We start from the raw sequence: 18,245 nt of genomic DNA, 5'->3' as shown, positions 1-18,245 counted from the left end.
AGCTGGCGTATTGGGAGGTAGGAGTAGCATAGTTTTTCTTGGAAGTTTATAAACCAGAACACGCGGACGAGAGTTGGGGAGGGGGGACGGGGATGTAGGAGTCTAGAGGCCTGTTCAAAGGGATGGGCCAAGAAGGGGGTGGGGTAGGGGGAGGGGGGGAGACGGGGTGGGTGGGGGAGGGTATCTGCTGTGGGGAATGTTTTATTGCTCTGTTACTACCCTTGTTTTTTGTTTCTGTTCCGCTAGAGAATGGCTACACAAATCTTTTGCTGGAACGTAAGGGGGTTGAATGACCGCCGAAAGCGGTGGATGGTAAATGATGTGGTGGTTCGACATCTTCCAGGGATTATTTGTCTAATAGAGACACATTTAACTCAGGACACCATTAGTTGGCTAGATAGACGCTGGGCTCCCATTTCATTTCACTCATACGGATCTGCATTCTCCAGGGGGGTCTCTGTTCTTATCCATCAGAAGGTTGATATTAGGATTTTATCACATAGTATAGATCGGCAGGGAAGGTATATCTTTTTGTATTGTGTTTTAAATCAGGTAAAGTGCATTCTTGCATTTGTATACCTCCCCCCTCCATTTTCATTTCATGTGTTGAACGCCTTAGTTAACTTTGTTATTGATAGGGAGGACAGCCCAATGATGATTATTGGGGATTTTAATACAGTCATGGACCCCGTTCAGGACAGACGCAATATGCGAGGCTCTGGCCCCCAGAATCAACGGGGATCCTCTGGACTGAGATCTTTCTGTGATAATTTTGGCCTGAGGGATGCCTGGAGGATCAAATGTTCAGATAGACCTGCCTTTTCCTGTTTTAGCCGTACGCATTCTACATTATCCAGGATCGATATGTGTTTGGCCAATGAGGCTTTTTTGGGATTCATAGTGAAGATTAAATATGAATCTATTGTGATTTCCGATCATGGACCCATCTCCCTGCAGTTAAGGACAGAGAGGGGCCCATATCTAGATAAGAAGAGCCTTTTTAGGCTCAATCCGCATTGGCTTTCGGTCTTGGATAATGATGAAAAAGTTATAAAGTTGGTTGAGGAATTTTGGGGGAATAATGTTCTTGAGAGGGACCCGGGCTTAGCCTGGGATGCTCTCAAGGCCTTTCTACGAGGCCTGTTCTTCTCTGAAATCGAGTGGGCCAAAAACAAGATCAGACTGAGAGAAAATACCTTAAAGAAAAATTTGGCCACCACACAAGAGGCGTGGGTGGTGTCAGCTACAATGGAAGATAGGGATAGATTTCTCGAAGCACAGGCTGCATATAATTCCTATGCGTCCGAGAGGGCGCAACATAAAATTTTTTTTGCAGGGCAAAAATATTATGCCGAGAGAGGGCGACCAGGTAAATTACTTGCGAACCTTCTCAAAAGGAGAAATAGTCATAAGGGGATTCACTTGATTATAAATCATACAGGAGAGAAGATACAAGGACAGGGGGCAATCCTGGAGAATTTCCGGCTTTATTATCAGTCGCTATATTGCTCAGAGGTAGAGTTCTCAGATTCCCAATTGGAGAATTATCTGGAATCCGTTTCGTTCCCCTCTCTGTCAGCGGAGCAAAGTTCCACTTTAAATTCCCCCATAAGGGCTAGAGAGATTATGGAGGCGATAAATAACTCCTCGGGGGATTCTGCGCCAGGGTTAGATGGCTTGCCTTTGGCATTTTATAAACATTATAGTAAGACGCTCTCTCCTATTCTAGAAACGGTTTATTCAGCAGCTCTCACCGCGGGGACAGTTTATGGATCAATGACGGAAGCCTCTATAGTTTTACTCCTCAAAAAGGATAAAAAAGAGTCAGAGATGGGTTCTTACAGACCCATCTCTTTGTTGAATTCTGATGTTAAGATCCTGGCCAAGATCCTTGCGATGAGACTTCTCCTTCATTGTTCATCCCGATCAAAATGGTTTCATTCCGGCCCGGGGTACAGCCTATAATCTTCATAGACTTTTCGCCGATATGCAAATGGGGGTAGGGGAGGACCGCTCCATCCTGTCTCTGGACGCCACTAAGGCATTTGACAGGGTGGAGTGGCCCTTCCTATGGAGGGTACTAGAAAAATTCGGGATCGGAAGGGAGTTCATAGACTGGATAAAAATAATGTACCATTCCCCAAGAGCACGAATGTGCATAAATGGAATGTACTCAGAGCCATTTCGGCTATACAGAGGCACTAGACAGGGGTGTCCCCTCTCCCCCCTCCTATTTGCCCTTTTTGTAGAGCCTTTAGCCATCAAAATCCGTGAAGCAGAATGGATTAAGGGATGGGGGTGTGGAGGGGAATCGGAAAAAATATCACTTTATGCCGATGATATTTTGCTGACTACTCAGAATACAGGTAGTTCAATACAGGGTGTGATCCATTTGGTGAACGAATTCGGCTCTTTCTCAGGTCTGTGTATTAATTGGGAAAAATCTATTCTCCTCCCTTTGGATAGTAGTGTCCAGGAGAGAGGGGATCTGGTCAAGGTCCTAAGGAGAGACGAATCGTTTTAATATCTGGGGATCTACGTCTCAGCGGATTTGGGACGTTTCGCGGAGTTAAATATCATGCCGCTTATTACTAAAATGAGACATAGTATTAATGGCTGGCTTAAAATGCCTTTTTCTAGAGAAGATAGGGTAGGGATAGTGAAAATGATTCTACTCCCGCAGCTTCTGTATCCCCTCTCGGTCTCACCGGTTTGGCTACCCAATAGATTGTTTGGGGGTTTTTGTGGTGGTTAAATGGGTTGCAAATTGTTTCTCTTTGTTATTTTATGACTGTAAAAATTTTGATATAATGCTTTGTAACCCCACGATACTACTGTAAATTTTTTGCTATATTTATAATAAAACAATAAAAAAAAAAAAAAAAAAAAAGAAGTTGCAATCATAGCAGCGCAATATGGATGCCCCATACTGTTGCTCTTAATCATGGAAGTCGTCTCCATGGCTGCCTCCACATGTCGTCCCCCTATCAAACGAGCTGTCAGGCTCATTTTTCGGGTGTTTCACCAGATACGTTATGGAACTTGGTCCTTATGTCGCCACCATGCTGTGTTATCGACTAAATATACCGTCAACCTTTTGTTCACATAGGAAATCATTTCAGCGCTTCTTGCTCACCTCCTTTGGTTCCTCTCTGCCGCCTTAACCAGGCAAAATACTGATACATACAGTGCTATACGTTATCCTTACCAAAAGGAATTTTTTAAATTGGTTTGAAGCCTGAGTCCATTTGGGGTATGTCGCCATGCCACTCTCTAGCCTGCCGCTGCTGCCGCTACCTCTGCATGCCGTCTTCTATAGTGTCAGGGTCAATTATTGGATGTTTTAGATGCTATCTAGCCTCATTTGGTAACTCTGTCATCGCCATGCTGTTGCCCATAATTTTGGCATAATGGTGCGATTAAGCAGCCTCAGAGGTATCCATGCATGCTGTCCCTGCTGTTTCCTGTCCATTTCCGTGGTGTTTCCATCATTTTCTGAGGTTTCCAGGTGTTTGGCCAAGCTTCCCTGTGCAGACCCTTGGTCCCCTTGAAAAATGCTGGAGTCTCCCATTGACTTCAATGGGGTTCGTTATTCGAGACGAGCACTCGCGCATCGGGAAAAGTTTGTCTCGAATAACGAGCACCCGAGCATTTTAGTGCTCGCTCATCTCTAGAGCCTATCACCTACTTTTCCCACAACTAAACTAGAAACATTATGTGGGGTACGAGATATCCTTTCTACCATTTTCTCCTTTATGTAAAATCCCCACCTGATTACCTATAAAAAAAAATCTCTTCCAAAGTCATGAGCATAAATTTGTCTTTTTAGCTAGAAGCTGGAGTAGGGACATTAATTTAGATTCCTATATTATATCCTCTATAGCAACTAGAATCTTCAGTCTAGCTGAACATCTTAACGACCAAGCCCTTTTTCATTTTTGGGTTTTTATTTTTCACTCCCCACCTTCAAAAATCCCTAACTTTTTTTTTCCATGTATAAAACATGGAATTTCTGTGTAACAAATTGCACTTCATAGTGACTGTATTAAATATTCCATGCCGCGTACTGGGAAGCATGAAAATTTTTTTCGAATGAAGTGAAATTGCATTTGCTTGTGGGCTAAGATTTTACGGCTTTCACTGTGCACCCAAAATGACATGTCTACTTTATTCTTTGGGTCGGTGCGATCACGGGGATGTCAAATTAATAAAGGTTTTACAATGTTTCCATCAATTAAAAAAATTAAAACCTGTACCAAAAAATCTTCAATTTGCCATCTTCCAGAGCCAATAACATTTTCATACTTGAGTGTACGGAGCTGTGTGCAGTTTTCAATGTTTTCAATACTATCATTTTGTGGACTGTACATACTTTTGATCACTTTTTTTTGCCATATGACAAAAAAGTGGCATTTTCCGTTACGTGGTTAAACTCCGGGAATAATCGTTATTATATTTTGAAAGATCAGGCGTTTTGGGACGTGAGGGTACCTAACATGTTTAGTTTTTTTTTAATCTTTATATTTGTATCAGTTCTATGGAAACGGGGGTGATTAAAATTTTTTTTTTTTTACTATTTTTCAGACTTCCTAGGGTACCTTGACCCTAGGTTGTCTCATTGATCCTACCATATACTGCCATACCACAGTGTGTGGCACAGTGTAATGAAATGCTTAAATTCAGACATCCACGGGTCTTTGCACAGGTCATATGACCAGATCGCTGCTCCCCAATTATGACACGTGGAGCCAAGATCTACACCAAGATGGCGGCACCTATATGCAGCAAACACTGCAATATGCAGCAAACACAGTCCCGAGTATAGAAAAGGTTCACCCAGTGAGCCCACTCCAAACATTGCTAGAAGACATGTGACGTAGAAAAACGCCACACGTTTTTAAAAAATCAAATTGTCAGAAACATGACTCAAGCCGCTGAAGAAATAGGTGTGTAAAGTGATTCTTCTCCTCCAACCTCTTTATTGACATGAAGGAAATCTGCTTACACATATGATATGAGCAATAGCAACAGATTTGGCTACACAGATTGACAGACAGCCTCCAACAAACTAAGGCCTCATGCACACGATCATATTGGGAGCCATTATTTAGCTGCACAAGGTGCGTCCAGATCCCGGCCCCCATAGAGGTCCATACCTCCTAACCTCTGTGGCGAAGGAAGAGGGATACATTTTTTTTTTGCATAATAAACCATGTCCCTTGCCCTGTCCCTTATCCCACGCCCTAGTATGCCCACACAGTATAATACCTAGAATAATGGCTCTTACATAGTATATTCTCACACTGTACAATGCCTCCCTTTTTCTCTGAGTCCCAGAGAGAGGAGGAAGCAGGACAGCGGGGAACGATGGAAAAGTTGCACCTATAGTGTGTTGGGGTGGAGACCAGGAGATGGGACAGCACAGGACATTCTCCCTACCGCCCGGGACAGCGCCAAAAAATGTGACTGTCCTGCAGAACTGGGATGGTTGGGAGTTATGTAGGTCTATGACACCTGGTCATGGTATGGTGAGCATACCTTGTCTTGTCACACTGGAACCAGGCCCACGCTGCGGGGGGTATAGTGCAGGTCCTCTTTTAGGACTAATTTGCAATGCAGTCTCTCAGCTTTAAATGGAGAAGAGACAAGTAAGAATTGCTCTCAATCCCCCCTCTCCATTTGGCCATGTGCCATGTGTAAAGCACAAGGTTGTGTGCATGAGGCAACTGTACATGACTATGTGCTTGAAACCCCTACTGTCTCCATTGGAGCTCCAATGGGGTGAGCAATCCTCACCCTTCCTATCTCCATAGGAGAAAATCTGGGCAGGAATAGGACCTGCTCTATAATTTGCGGTGCAACACAAAGACAAAGTTTCATGCTGAGAACTAGAATGTGTGAAACATAGATAAAACGTATTGGAGTTTCCAACTGTGTTCCAATCATTTGTAATATCAGGAGAGATGCATTCAGCATTGGCTGTTTGTTACCAAGCTGAATGTGACACACTATGGCCCAGATATCAAAAGTGAGGCAAACTGCATTAGTACAGTTTGCCTCACAAATTTGCAGGGTGCACCAGATAATTGAATTCTGGAGCACAACCTTTAATCATCAGGCACACCCAGAACTGCTCGGGAAGAGTGAATCTTTTTTTTTTGTGCACATTTAATTCACAGCATGCAACACAATTCGGTTGAGTCACTGTAATAAATGTGTTGCAAACTCTGACTAAAGAAAAAAATGTTTTTTTATTTGACCTATCAAAAGCAACAGGAAACTCTGAATACGCACTAACACTCCCCTGTAGGAGCACATTTTTCTAAAGTGTTGGACACAAAACCGGCACAGACACTTTATAAATACATGTATAAGCAGATTACACATTGGGGCTCATTTACAAACCCGGCCGCTCGAGTTCACCGAAAGTGCATTGTCGCTTCCCCTCTCAGGTCTGACATAGTTCACCATCTTTTAAGTGGTATATGTTGGTGCTAGGGCTTGCATTACAATTTAAAAGTTAAATTCCGCGCTCAGTCCGAATCAGTTAAATCATCCGACGGCACGTCCCCTAAATTGTGTCGCATGGAAGCCAGCGCAGCTACATCAAAAAAGGATCGCGTGTGACACAGTCCCAGTGCAGACACTTCTTAAATACCTGTGCAAGCCGTGTAATCCCCGAAAAAGGTACACAGTCTGACAAAAGTGAGCAGCGTGACCCTAAGAAAATGAGCCCTATTCTTTCCAATGCAAAGTTAGACAGAAAAGTGGTGCATCCGGTTTAATATATCTGGGCCTATTTCTCCTATGTACAGCTTTAAAGGGGTATCACGAGGAAGCAGTTTTCAATATATAAGACATTACAAAGTCACAATTCCAGGCTGTGGAATTGCAACTCCTTACGCCAAGTGAGGAGGGGGCATGGAAGTGCATCCAGATGGAGGACAACCTGACCCTGTGCATTGAGTATATTCTGCACATCTTGGAGCAGGTTATAGCGCAATTCTATGCCAGGGAAGGCCTGACGTACAATTAAATCCAGGCAAACAATCATTTAACAGATATACTTGAAAAAATGGTGCACAAGAATGGTGCACAAGAAAAGTATATGCACATTTGATCCATTTTGTATGGGAGAAATCAGAGAACTTTGGCTCCCCTATTTTCCCCACCCCTGTGAATCCCAGGAGATGGAGCCCTAGAGATCAAACACTTTTCCCATATCCTATTTACATATGTTGGATATAGGTTATATAAAACTTTTTTGTATTTGTAGGGTAAAGGTTGTGTACTATTGTATATTTGTTGGGTACATGTATGTAGATATTGTATTCATGTGTTGGATATAGGTTATATAAATCTATTGTATATTTGTTGGATATATATGTTATAAACTGCCATTGTAAGTATGTGTAGATATACATATACAACACATATACATGTTGTGAGTATACATTTTGTTAAAATAGTGTACATCTGTTGGATATAAGCTATAAGTTAGAGATGTAGTACATTTATCTGGTTAATGTTATATAGAGATATTGTACATTTGTTGGGCATATATTTGTTAAGAAAATATATATGTGTTGGGTATGTGTTATATAAATATAGTGTACATTTTTTGGATATGTTATGTATAGTTATTGTACTTTTGTTCTTAAAAGTGATATTGTAGGTTTGTTGGAAATAAATTATATACAGCTTTTATATGTTTGTTGGGATAAGTTTATGTTAAAAAGGTCACCTTTTGCGTAAAACAGGATTTGTCAGTAGGTGTTAAAAGTCGCATACCAACATCTGTTCAGTTTCTAAAACTTCCCAAACAACTGTTGTTTCTTGCATTGCAAATCCAAGTTCATTAGCATCAGGTAACAGGATTTCTTAGGATAGCCTTTGTTATCACATGAATATTGTAAATCTTTTGTCCTTATGCAATTTGACTGAATAACTGGAGCTGTTGTGTGTCCCATCAGGGGGTATGCACTTGCAGATCAACGCACAATGGAGATATACCTGGAGGTGTCTGGCATTGGGTTGGTTTCATTAACACACATAGAATACTTGTCCTAAAGATTGCTGCCAACATTGTGTGGCTGGGACGAGAAATACTTCTGATAAAAGCTGTGCAATTTCAATAAAGATAAAAGTCTTGATTCCAATATAAGTTGAGATATGAAAAACTAAGAAAAAAATTAAAACTAGTTAATGGGGCACAAGTATAATAGTTTTTCAGCTGCCACTTTTTCAAGTTTGGGTATCTTAGCAATGTATCTTAAGTTTTTTCCCTTTGTGATGTGCTGCCTATTTAGTATCACTTTTGAACTTTTTCGGTTTGAGACTTTTTAGTCACAAATAACTGCAATCATTTCAATTTAAAATATCACCTGACATCAAAAGTCTCCAAACAGCATTTAAAGACAAGCACTAAAGCATGGGGACGTTGAACCCCTTAAGGATGCAGGGTTTTTTTGCGCATTTCTCACTGTCCACCGTCAAAAATCAATAACTTTTTCATTTTTCCTTGTACAGAGCTGTGTGAGAGCTTATTTTTTGTGTAACAATTTTTCTTCTCAGTGACGTTATTTATTATTCCATGCCATGTACTGGGAAGCTGGAAAAAATACAAATGTTGTGAAATTGGCAAAATAAACGCTTTTGCATCACTTTCTTGCCAGCTCAGTTTTACACCTCAGCTCTATCTTTGGTTCGGTATGTTCACAGTGATACCACATTTATATAACTTTTATTGTGTTTTACTACATTTTCAAAAATGAAATGAATGGGAAAAATGGGATCTTCTGACGCAAATAACTTTTTCATACTATGGTGTGAAAAAGTGGTGCATGGCGTAGCTGTGTGAGGTGTAATTTTTTGCAAAATAAGCTGACATTTTGATTGCTAACATTCTGAGGATTGTGCAACATTTTGATCACTTTTTTTTTACATTTTTTATGTCAAAAAATAAAAGTTGCATTTTGGACATTTGTGCGCTATTTTCCTTTATGTGGTTCACCGCTGGCAATAACCGTTTATATATTTTGATAGATCAGGCATTTTGAGATGTGGTGATACCTTACGTGTTTGTGATTTTTACTGTTTATTACATTTTATAACAGTTCTAGGGAAAGGGGGGTGATTTGAATTGTTAGGTTTTTAAAAAATTTTTAAAACTTTAAAAAATATATTTTTTAGACCCTCTACGGTACATTAACCCTGGATGGTCTGATAGTTCCAACTACTGCAGTATATGGCATTTTTACACAGTATTTATTAGCAATTGGTGTAGTTTAGCATAAAAACCAGTGAACAGAAAGTTTGCCTGCCTTACCTGCTATCTACAGTGCCCCTCTACGTCTGGTCGCTATCTTAATTGCAAATTGTTGCAATTTATGATTATTTGTGGTGCCTTTAGCAAACAAAGTTTAAAGTGTATCTAAACTTTTAAGAAAATTAGCCAGAAAACTGCCATAGAAGCAGTGATAAATCTCTCCCTATGTCTCTACATATGAAGAGTGCTGTATTAGAAAACTTGTCTAATTGTTCTGAAACTTGTTAAATATTTCGCATTAGGACACTTTTATGAGCCTTCGGGATTATAAGCCTTAGTGACAGTTTATTCACATAGACATAATGGTCTGTGAAATACAGACATGTACATGTTGGGGTACATTTACTAAGAGCTTTGCACCAGTTTCCTGTCGGACTTTGCACGTTCTTTTAGGTGTAAACTGCTTGCAGAGGTATCTAAGAAGTGTCCGCTACTATTGTATCACACGCGACCCTTTGGTGGCGCAGCTGCGCTAGCCACCATGTGACACAAATTAGGGTGCGTTCAAGTGCTCAGTCGGATTGTGCGCTTAATTTAACAGGCAAAGTCAATGTTTACGGTTCACCACAAAAAAGTTGGTGAGCTCTGTCGGCCAGTGCTGGTAAGCGCCAGGTTCATGATGGCGCACGTTCTTAATGAATCTGGGCACTGAGCATTATACACAGGAAGAGCACTTTTAGTGGTTTCCCACATTCTTAGTAAATGCTCCCCATTATGTGTAGATAAAAAATAAAGAACTTATTCAAACTGCTGTAGTTGGTCTGTGAAGTATGGATGAAAAATGTGGCAGCTGTAGAACAAAGGGCAAGCCCAATCTGTAAATTGAAATGCTACATCCATAGAAATCATACAGTAGTTGTAAAGTAGTTACAATATTCATCAAGTTGGCCACAACAATATATCTGTCATTACAGAATAGCAGATTATAATGCTGAAAATAATGGAGTCTTCTGGCACAAATATAATTTCTTTGATCAATCTTATAAGAATATAATAATGAAATAGTAAACTAGGTCACAGGACTGGTAACTCCAGTGTACCTGCACCGCGTGGGTTAAGAGGGAGGGTACTTGCCATCCTAAACAACATCTTACGCAATAGAAACGCTGGAGCTTGCGACGCTATTGGTCCCTCTGCAAACCCCGCCCTTCTTCGGACCTTTAAATTTTTGGCGCGGCCGCGTTCCAGTTATCTCTCCGCTTGCTCGCGTTATAGCTCTGTAGCCGCCACAATGGGAAAAGAGAAGATCCACATTAACATCGTAGTCATCGGCCATGTCGACTCCGGCAAGTCCACCACAACCGGCCACTTGATCTATAAGTGCGGCGGCATCGACAAGAGGACGATCGAGAAGTTCGAGAAAGAAGCGGCGGAGGTGAGTGTTACAGGAGAGCGGGCGACGGGCTGTTGTGGGCTCAGTGCGTAGGTCAGTGGTAGCTTATGGTTCTGCAGGGACGAGTGATTATTCCGAGTGGTTCTGGTGCCGTTCGGGAAGCCAGTGATGGGTTAGTGGGTTTGGTACATGTGCTGGAGCCTGGATGTGATCGTTACAATGAGTTGTGTAATCTGTTGCAGATGGGCAAAGGCTCCTTCAAGTATGCCTGGGTGCTGGACAAGCTCAAGGCCGAGCGGGAGCGAGGTATTACCATTGATATTTCACTGTGGAAGTTTGAGACCGGCAAATACTACATCACAATCATTGATGCCCCTGGACATCGGGACTTCATCAAGAACATGATCACCGGAACCTCCCAGGTAAGTCCTGTGATATGTACTGCTATGTATGACCATTAGCCTGCAATGCACAACTTTGCACTGACAAATATAAGCCCCCACTCATCGTTGGCCTCTGTCAATGGGCAGCTTTGGCGGTAGTGGGAAAATCTCCTGCCTCCTCCACCTCACTGGTGTATGTGTGGCACCATAATGTGTTCCTGCCTGCATCCTCCACTCGCTTGTATTGTTTGGACTGATGGGCTCCAAAGCAGCTGCTATGCTTGTTGCTACACTTCTTTAGATCAGTGTATTTTATTATTTTAGAGCCCTAATTCCAATTTTATTTGAGAAGTTTACCTATAAAGAAGAGTGCTAATGTAGAAATGTATGAGTAATAAACTTTAGGATATGGACACTTGTAATCTATTTCTTTCACCTTGCAGGCAGATTGTGCTGTGCTTATTGTAGCTGCTGGAGTGGGAGAATTTGAGGCTGGAATTTCAAAGAATGGGCAGACCCGAGAGCATGCCCTTCTGGCCTTTACCCTAGGAGTGAAACAGTTAATTATTGGTGTGAACAAGATGGATTCTACAGAGCCTCCATACAGCCAGAAGAGATTTGAGGAAATAACCAAAGAAGTTAGCACCTATATCAAGAAAATTGGCTACAACCCAGCAACAGTTGCTTTTGTACCCATTTCTGGCTGGCATGGGGACAACATGTTGGAAGCTAGCAGCAATGTAAGTATCTGTAGACTTGTACCAATGCAATACTGGTATAACAAGGCAGTGGGCTCTTAAACCTGTGCAACATGTATTCAAAACTCACTTCATGAGCGATACTACTTCTAGAATAAAATATTTTGATGGCCAACACCTTTTCCATTTTCCAACATGGGCCAACAGTCTCTGACATGTGAGAGAAATCGACATGAAGCGGTGCTCTTCCGGCTTGGTGTTTTGGGCCTTGCCTAGGGGGCAATCTGGTTTTGGGTCACTACTTTAGGGTTACTGTGTAGTTGAACTAATGTACAACACTGCCTTCAATCTTGGTGTTTTTTGATGCATCCCAGAAACTTGTGCATTTGTTTGGCTGGATTGAAAGTATCTTTTTTTATTGCTGGAAGAGTAAGCAGCTGTGCCCCGATTTTTATCACAGCTACTTGCACTTTCAGCAATCAAACTTTCAAAGCAGCTAAATGGATGGTAACATGTAAAACTCCATGTGTTTCAGATGCATGCATCCAAAAAATACACATGCAACCCTCAATGTTATTGAGTAGGCACCCGTACTAACTCGTGTTGCTTATTTGACTATTTTAGATGCCTTGGTTCAAAGGCTGGAAGATTGAAAGGAAAGAAGGAAATGCCAACGGAGTTACACTTCTAGAGGCTTTAGACTCTATTATTCCACCAACCCGTCCATTAAGCAAACCTTTGCGTCTTCCTCTGCAAGATGTTTACAAGATTGGCGGTAAGTTGGACAATGTGGCACAGCCAACGAAACTTGCTTATTGATCAGCACCTTATTAATATAATATAATATAATGTATTGCAGGTATTGGCACAGTTCCTGTGGGAAGAGTTGAGACTGGAGTCTTGAAGCCAGGAATGGTTGTAACATTTGCACCTGGTAGTGTAACGACAGAAGTAAAGTCTGTAGAAATGCATCATGAAGCTTTACAAGAAGCCACACCTGGAGACAACGTGGGATTCAATGTTAAGAATATTTCTGTTAAGGACATCAGAAGAGGCAATGTAGCTGGTGATAGCAAGAATGACCCACCAATGGAGGCTGGCAGTTTCACAGCCCAGGTAAACTGAACTCTTTGCCCTGTTAATACAAATGCCCACTTCTACTGTATTTATAGAAGGTATCTAACAATCTGCTAATGCCTACAGGTAATCATCCTCAATCATCCAGGACAGATCAACGCTGGCTATGCCCCAGTACTGGACTGTCACACTGCACATATAGCGTGTAAGTTTGCAGAGCTGAAGGAAAAGATTGACCGTCGATCAGGCAAGAAAATGGAGGACAATCCCAAAAACTTGAAGTCTGGCGATGCAGCCATTGTTGAAATGATTCCTGGGAAGCCAATGTGTGTGGAAACCTTCTCTGCATACCCTCCCCTTGGTAAGAAACATCTAAATGGCTTTTGTTGAGAACTCCCCTGCTCAGTAGGACTTGTGTTAAATCTTGACTAGTACAGTCCTCCAGTGCAAGATGAGCTAATTCCAGAAGTGTTTTCTATCTGAGCATAAGATTGTTGGGTGTTGTGCACTGTCATCTAGTATGTAGCCTCATTTACTCTGCCTTTTTATTGAACACAATAGTAAATGTGGTTCTAACTGTACCATTATTTGCATCTTAATTATTTGCTGACTTGGATTTTCCTATTTTGCAGGCCGATTTGCTGTCCGTGACATGAGACAAACGGTTGCAGTTGGTGTTATTAAAGCGGTGGACAAGAAGGTAGCAAGCTCTGTGAAGATGACCAAATCTGCCCAGAAAGCAAGCAAGAAGTGATGTCTTTCAATCTGTAAAATAACTTATTTTTTTTTTTTGCCCTGCAATTGATTCAATAAACATGCAAAATTTACAATCGGTTTGTTTGTCACAGAATTAACTATGGAAAGAGCGTTACATTCAGTCTTGGTTGAAATAAACCTTCTCACTCTAGTCTATATGGTTGTACCTAGTATAGGGGGCAGGTATAAAAAAAAAAATATCAATCTTCAGAAATTTTTTTTAATTCAGGCACTGGCAGCTCCTTCGTGTGATTACTGTAGCTTAAACTTTACAGAATGTTAAAGGCCCTATCCTGTGGATGGGGTCTAACTTGCTGATCAGTGGGAGTTTTGGTGATACAGAAGCCCACATCACCACATGGGGTCTCAGGTACCTCATCAAATCCCTCATCCCTCCCAAATATGAATGGAGCAGATTTGTATAGTTGAGTACAGCACAATGGGTGTTTTTGGTCATCTGCTCCAGTCACCTTGGAGAGAAGGGAACCCAGGCCATAAATAGAAAAGGGGTTTTTCTCCAGCTCAGACACATACCCGGTCCTAGCAGCACAGAGTAGAATCACAGCATTAATACCCAGCGATTCAGCTTATTTAGATCCAGGTGTGAGTTTTGGTAAAAATCTATTTCATCAGATTAAAAACACAATTCATCTCCACCTTGTGTTAAATCTGAACTCACACCTGGGTGGCACAGTGGCCGAAAAGTACTTCTGCCTTGCAGCACTGGGGTCCTGGGTTTGAATCCCATGCAGGTCAAAATCTGCAAAGAGTGTTTGTTTGTTTTTGTTTGTGGGTTTCCTCCCACACTCCAAAGAACCCCCCCCCCCCCCCCCTTGCTTCTGAGCTTGAGACTGTCTAACTTCCCCTTCTGTGGCTTCTAAACCAATGCAATGGAAAGTCTAGCCAGTATTCCTGGCAGGGACTAAGCATCCTCCCTTGGAGCTGCTAAACAGCATTGCCTGAGAGCCGGCATCCAGTCTGAATCATTGCGATGGCAGTATACTGCTGTCTGGTTCATGCATGCGCAGTAAAGCCGCGGTGCCGGAAGTGTTCCCTCTGCTTGTCAGCAGTTTGCTACGGATTAGCAATCAGTCGCCAAGCTGAAATCTTCCGGCTGTGTTCACTGCCATGCCACTAACGTTCCTAGCGGCTTGTGCAAAGCTGTGTCCATGCAGGGCTCGGTTATAAATGTGTATTGATTATGATGGGGTTTCTCTGTCTTGGAGACAGACAAACGTAAAAGACCGCAAAGATGGTAAACTGGAGAGTAAAGAAACTAAAGGGAAAGCCACATCAAATTCTAGAAGATGTAATATGTATAATGCTAAACTAGCTGATTAGTCTTAGAGGATGAGACAACCCGATAGGTCCATCCTACATGTATCCGGCTATTTCCGGGCCTTTTCCTTGACCTGGAATGGGTTAAATCGGGGTCGGACTGGGGTGCCAAGGGCCCACCAGTGAAATTAATTTTGGGATTCCACCAGCTGCTTCATGGATACATGCGAGTCACCCCCATGTATATTTTCATTGCGTTTCTGAACGTGCTGCAAATGCAAGGTGTGAATGCAGCCTGTGGCCTTGTTCACACATTGCATTTTTTTTTGTTGCATATTCAATGCTTTGGAAAGACTCTGTTCCTCTTCCATTTGAATGCAGGTCCATTCAGCAGACAAACTTTAAATTTCTGCAACAAAAAAAAAACGTAATGTGTGAACGCAGCCTTAGGCTTTCTCCACACTACACTTGTGCAGTTCTTGGGATGGAAACAATGGTCCCATGGGTTGCTTGTCATCTGGATGTAAGTACATAATAATAGCCTGAACCACAAACATGGTTAGGACCTGCTCTGTCATTTGCAGCTCAGGCAGTCGGCTCATAAACAGGGCTGTGAAATTCACAGCCATGTGCAGGAGCCCATAGAAGTGAATGGGGACGTGTACAACAGTCCTGCAGAAAACAGGCCTCAGGCCCCATGCACACTTTTTGTTTTTGAGTTTTAACTGCATTGGAAACCGCAAAAGGGAGGGGCTTTGCCAGAACACATGTCTTTCTACTGAAACACTTTTGTTCTGGAATGAGCCCCTCCCTGTTGCGTTTTTAAATGGAATTAAAACAGATCAAGAACTGCAGTGTGTGAATGGGGGCTGAGGCTAGTTTAAATTCCAGGAATCAGTATTTAACCTCTTAAAGGACATCTATCAGCAGATCAAGGATTGTAAACCAAACATACAGACATACTGGTGTGTGCCCCCTCTGGCAGGAGCTGCTCTTCTTTAAAGTTGTTATGCCCGTGTTTTTAAGAAAAAAGGGCTTTCAAAATTATGCAATTATGCGTAGGGGCTCTAGGCTCCATTAATGCATTAATCCTATGAAGCCTGAGCCTTCGGCTCATTTGCATAATGTAAAACTTTTTTTTTTTTGTAAAAACAAGGGAATAAGAAGCTAAAAGAAGAGCAGATCCTGCCAGAGGGGGCACACATGAGTATGTCATTGTGCTTGGTTTACAATCCTTGATCTGGTGATAGATGTCCTTTAAGGACTGCACATGGTACATGTATGTCCTTAACAGGTTTCAGGTACAGGCGGTCCCCTACTTAAGGACACCCGACTTACAGACAACCCCTAGTTACAGACGGACCCCTCTGCCCACTGTGACCTATGGTGAAGTCTCTGGATGTTACTATAGTCCTAGATGATCAGCTGTAAGGTGTCTGTAATGAAGCTTTATTGATTGATATTAATCCTTGGTTTCATTACAGCAAAGAATTTAGAAAATCTAATTGTCACTGGGACAAAAAATTTTTGTCTGGATCTACAATTATAAAATATACAATTCCGACTTACATACAAATTCAACTTAAGTACAAACCTAAGGAACCTATGTTGTAAATAACCCAAGGACAGCCTGTATATGAAGAAGGTTTACAGGCTGAGTCCTCTTCATATACACCAGGGGGTTGTATGAAGAATTTGCGATTATAAAAGCAACTACGCCACCTCCATGACATGTGGGCGTGAAGGGGTGTAGGCTGGGCGCGGGGCGTGCCTGAATTATTTTGAAAAACCTGCAAACTTTTGTTTTTACACAAAATTATGCCAGGATGGACCTGGTATGGTTTTGCCGGGCGGCTGCTTTTTCCAGCAGATACATCAAGAGCCCTCAGGGCGCTCTCACATCTTATGGTTGTGATTCCGATGTGACAACACCCCGGTAGGACATGGGGGCATGGTCGATGAATATCCCCCTAAATGGATTGCTGGTACCAATCACAGGTATTAACCTACAAAATGCCACTGTGAGCAGTAAAAGGACATCTACCACCAGGATGAAGGACTGTAAGCAAATAAGCCTGAGGGGCTCCAGGCTCCATTAACACTTGTGGAGGAGCCTGGAGCCCCTCAGCCTCATTTGCATACAGGCTTTCATCCTGGTGGCCACATATTGCAATGCAGTTATATTGCAGTAAATGGTAGGAACAAGAAACCCTTACGGTCTAAAAATACAGTAAAAAAAGAGCGGTCGGACCCCTCAGCACTGAGACCCCACTGATCAGTAAGTTAAGCCCTATCCCGTCTTCGTGGGAAAACCCCTTTAAGACATTTTTTTTTTGTACCAAAGGTTTTCATTTTTTATATAAAAACTGAATAAAAGCTTTATGACTTCGATGTCCTCGTGATCACACTTACCCAAGGAATTAAGGGGAGGTATGATTTGGAGCATACAGTGAAAGCCATACATACGTAGCCCACAAGAAAATGGCATAAGTGCGTTTTTTTTGTTAATTTTACCGCATTGGGATTTTTTCCTGCTTTCCAGTCCGTGACATAGAATATAAAATACCATCACTAAGAAGTACAATTTGATATGCAGAAAACAAGCCTCATACAGCTCTGTACATGGAAATAACACCGTTATGGATATTTAAAGACTTTAACCCTTGAAGGGTTAATTTTACGTGCAGTGTACTAGGAGGCTGGAGAAAAATTCCAAATGTGGTATAAATGACAAAAAAAGTTGCATTATTTTTATTACAGGCTCAGTTTTACATCTTTCACACACCCTTACATTTTTTTAAACTTTGATGTACGGAGCTGGAGAAGCTGACATTTTCAGTGATATGTGAAGTGAAGAAGCTTTTCATCACTTTTTATTCAAATCTTTGTGTGCATTGAAATGGTGATGAATCTGCATTTTGGACACCATGACGGGTGGGGGGGTTTCGTTGGTAACACTGAGGCTGCGGTCACACGTAACGCGGGGTATGCTGGTAATACTGAGCCTGGGGTCACATGTAACGCGGGGTCTGCTGGTAATACTGAGGCTGCGGTCACACGTAATGCAGGGTATGCTGGTAATACTGAGGCTGCGGTCACACGTAACGCGGGGTATACTGGTAATACTGAGCCTGGGGTCACCCGTAACGTGGGGTATGCTGGTAATACTGAGCGTGGGGTCACACGTAATGCGGGGTATGCTGATAATACTGAGGCTGCGGTCACACGTAACGCGAGTTATGCTGGTAATACTGAGCCTGGAGTCACACGTAACGCGGGGTCTGCTGGTAATACTGAGGCTGCGGTCACACGTAACGCGGGGTATACTGGTAATACTGAGCCTGGGGTCACCCGTAACGCGGGGTATGCTGGTAATACTGAGCCTGGGGTCA

General features: G+C 42.2%; 1 protein-coding gene across 1 annotated transcript; it reads left to right on the top strand.

The window, feature by feature from the left end:
- Window positions 1–10,509: 10,509 nt before the first annotated feature.
- Window positions 10,510–13,649, top strand: LOC140118503 (elongation factor 1-alpha, oocyte form). Its single transcript, XM_072136503.1, has 7 exons — window positions 10,510–10,703; window positions 10,904–11,083; window positions 11,488–11,784; window positions 12,367–12,517; window positions 12,602–12,858; window positions 12,946–13,180; window positions 13,452–13,649. Exons 1-7 carry the CDS (start codon window positions 10,560–10,562, stop codon window positions 13,571–13,573), a joined length of 1,386 nt encoding a protein of 461 aa, XP_071992604.1. The 5' UTR covers window positions 10,510–10,559; the 3' UTR covers window positions 13,574–13,649.
- Window positions 13,650–18,245: the final 4,596 nt, after the last annotated feature.

Source organism: Engystomops pustulosus, chromosome 2 (genome assembly GCF_040894005.1).
Source record: "Engystomops pustulosus chromosome 2, aEngPut4.maternal, whole genome shotgun sequence".
Taxonomy (NCBI): domain Eukaryota; kingdom Metazoa; phylum Chordata; class Amphibia; order Anura; family Leptodactylidae; genus Engystomops; species Engystomops pustulosus.
The sequence above is the reverse complement of the archived record's forward strand: the minus strand, read 5'-3'. Positions and strand labels throughout refer to the sequence as shown.

Bases quoted from the DNA above. Each gene is read 5' to 3' on its own strand.
- LOC140118503 (XM_072136503.1), top strand. From the start codon at position 10,560: ATGGGAAAAGAGAAGATCCACATTAACATCGTAGTCATCGGCCATGTC. The intron at 10,704-10,903 runs GTGAGTGTTACA...AATCTGTTGCAG, and splicing joins TCGAGAAAGAAGCGGCGGAG to ATGGGCAAAGGCTCCTTCAA. The intron at 13,181-13,451 runs GTAAGAAACATC...CCTATTTTGCAG, and splicing joins CTCTGCATACCCTCCCCTTG to GCCGATTTGCTGTCCGTGAC.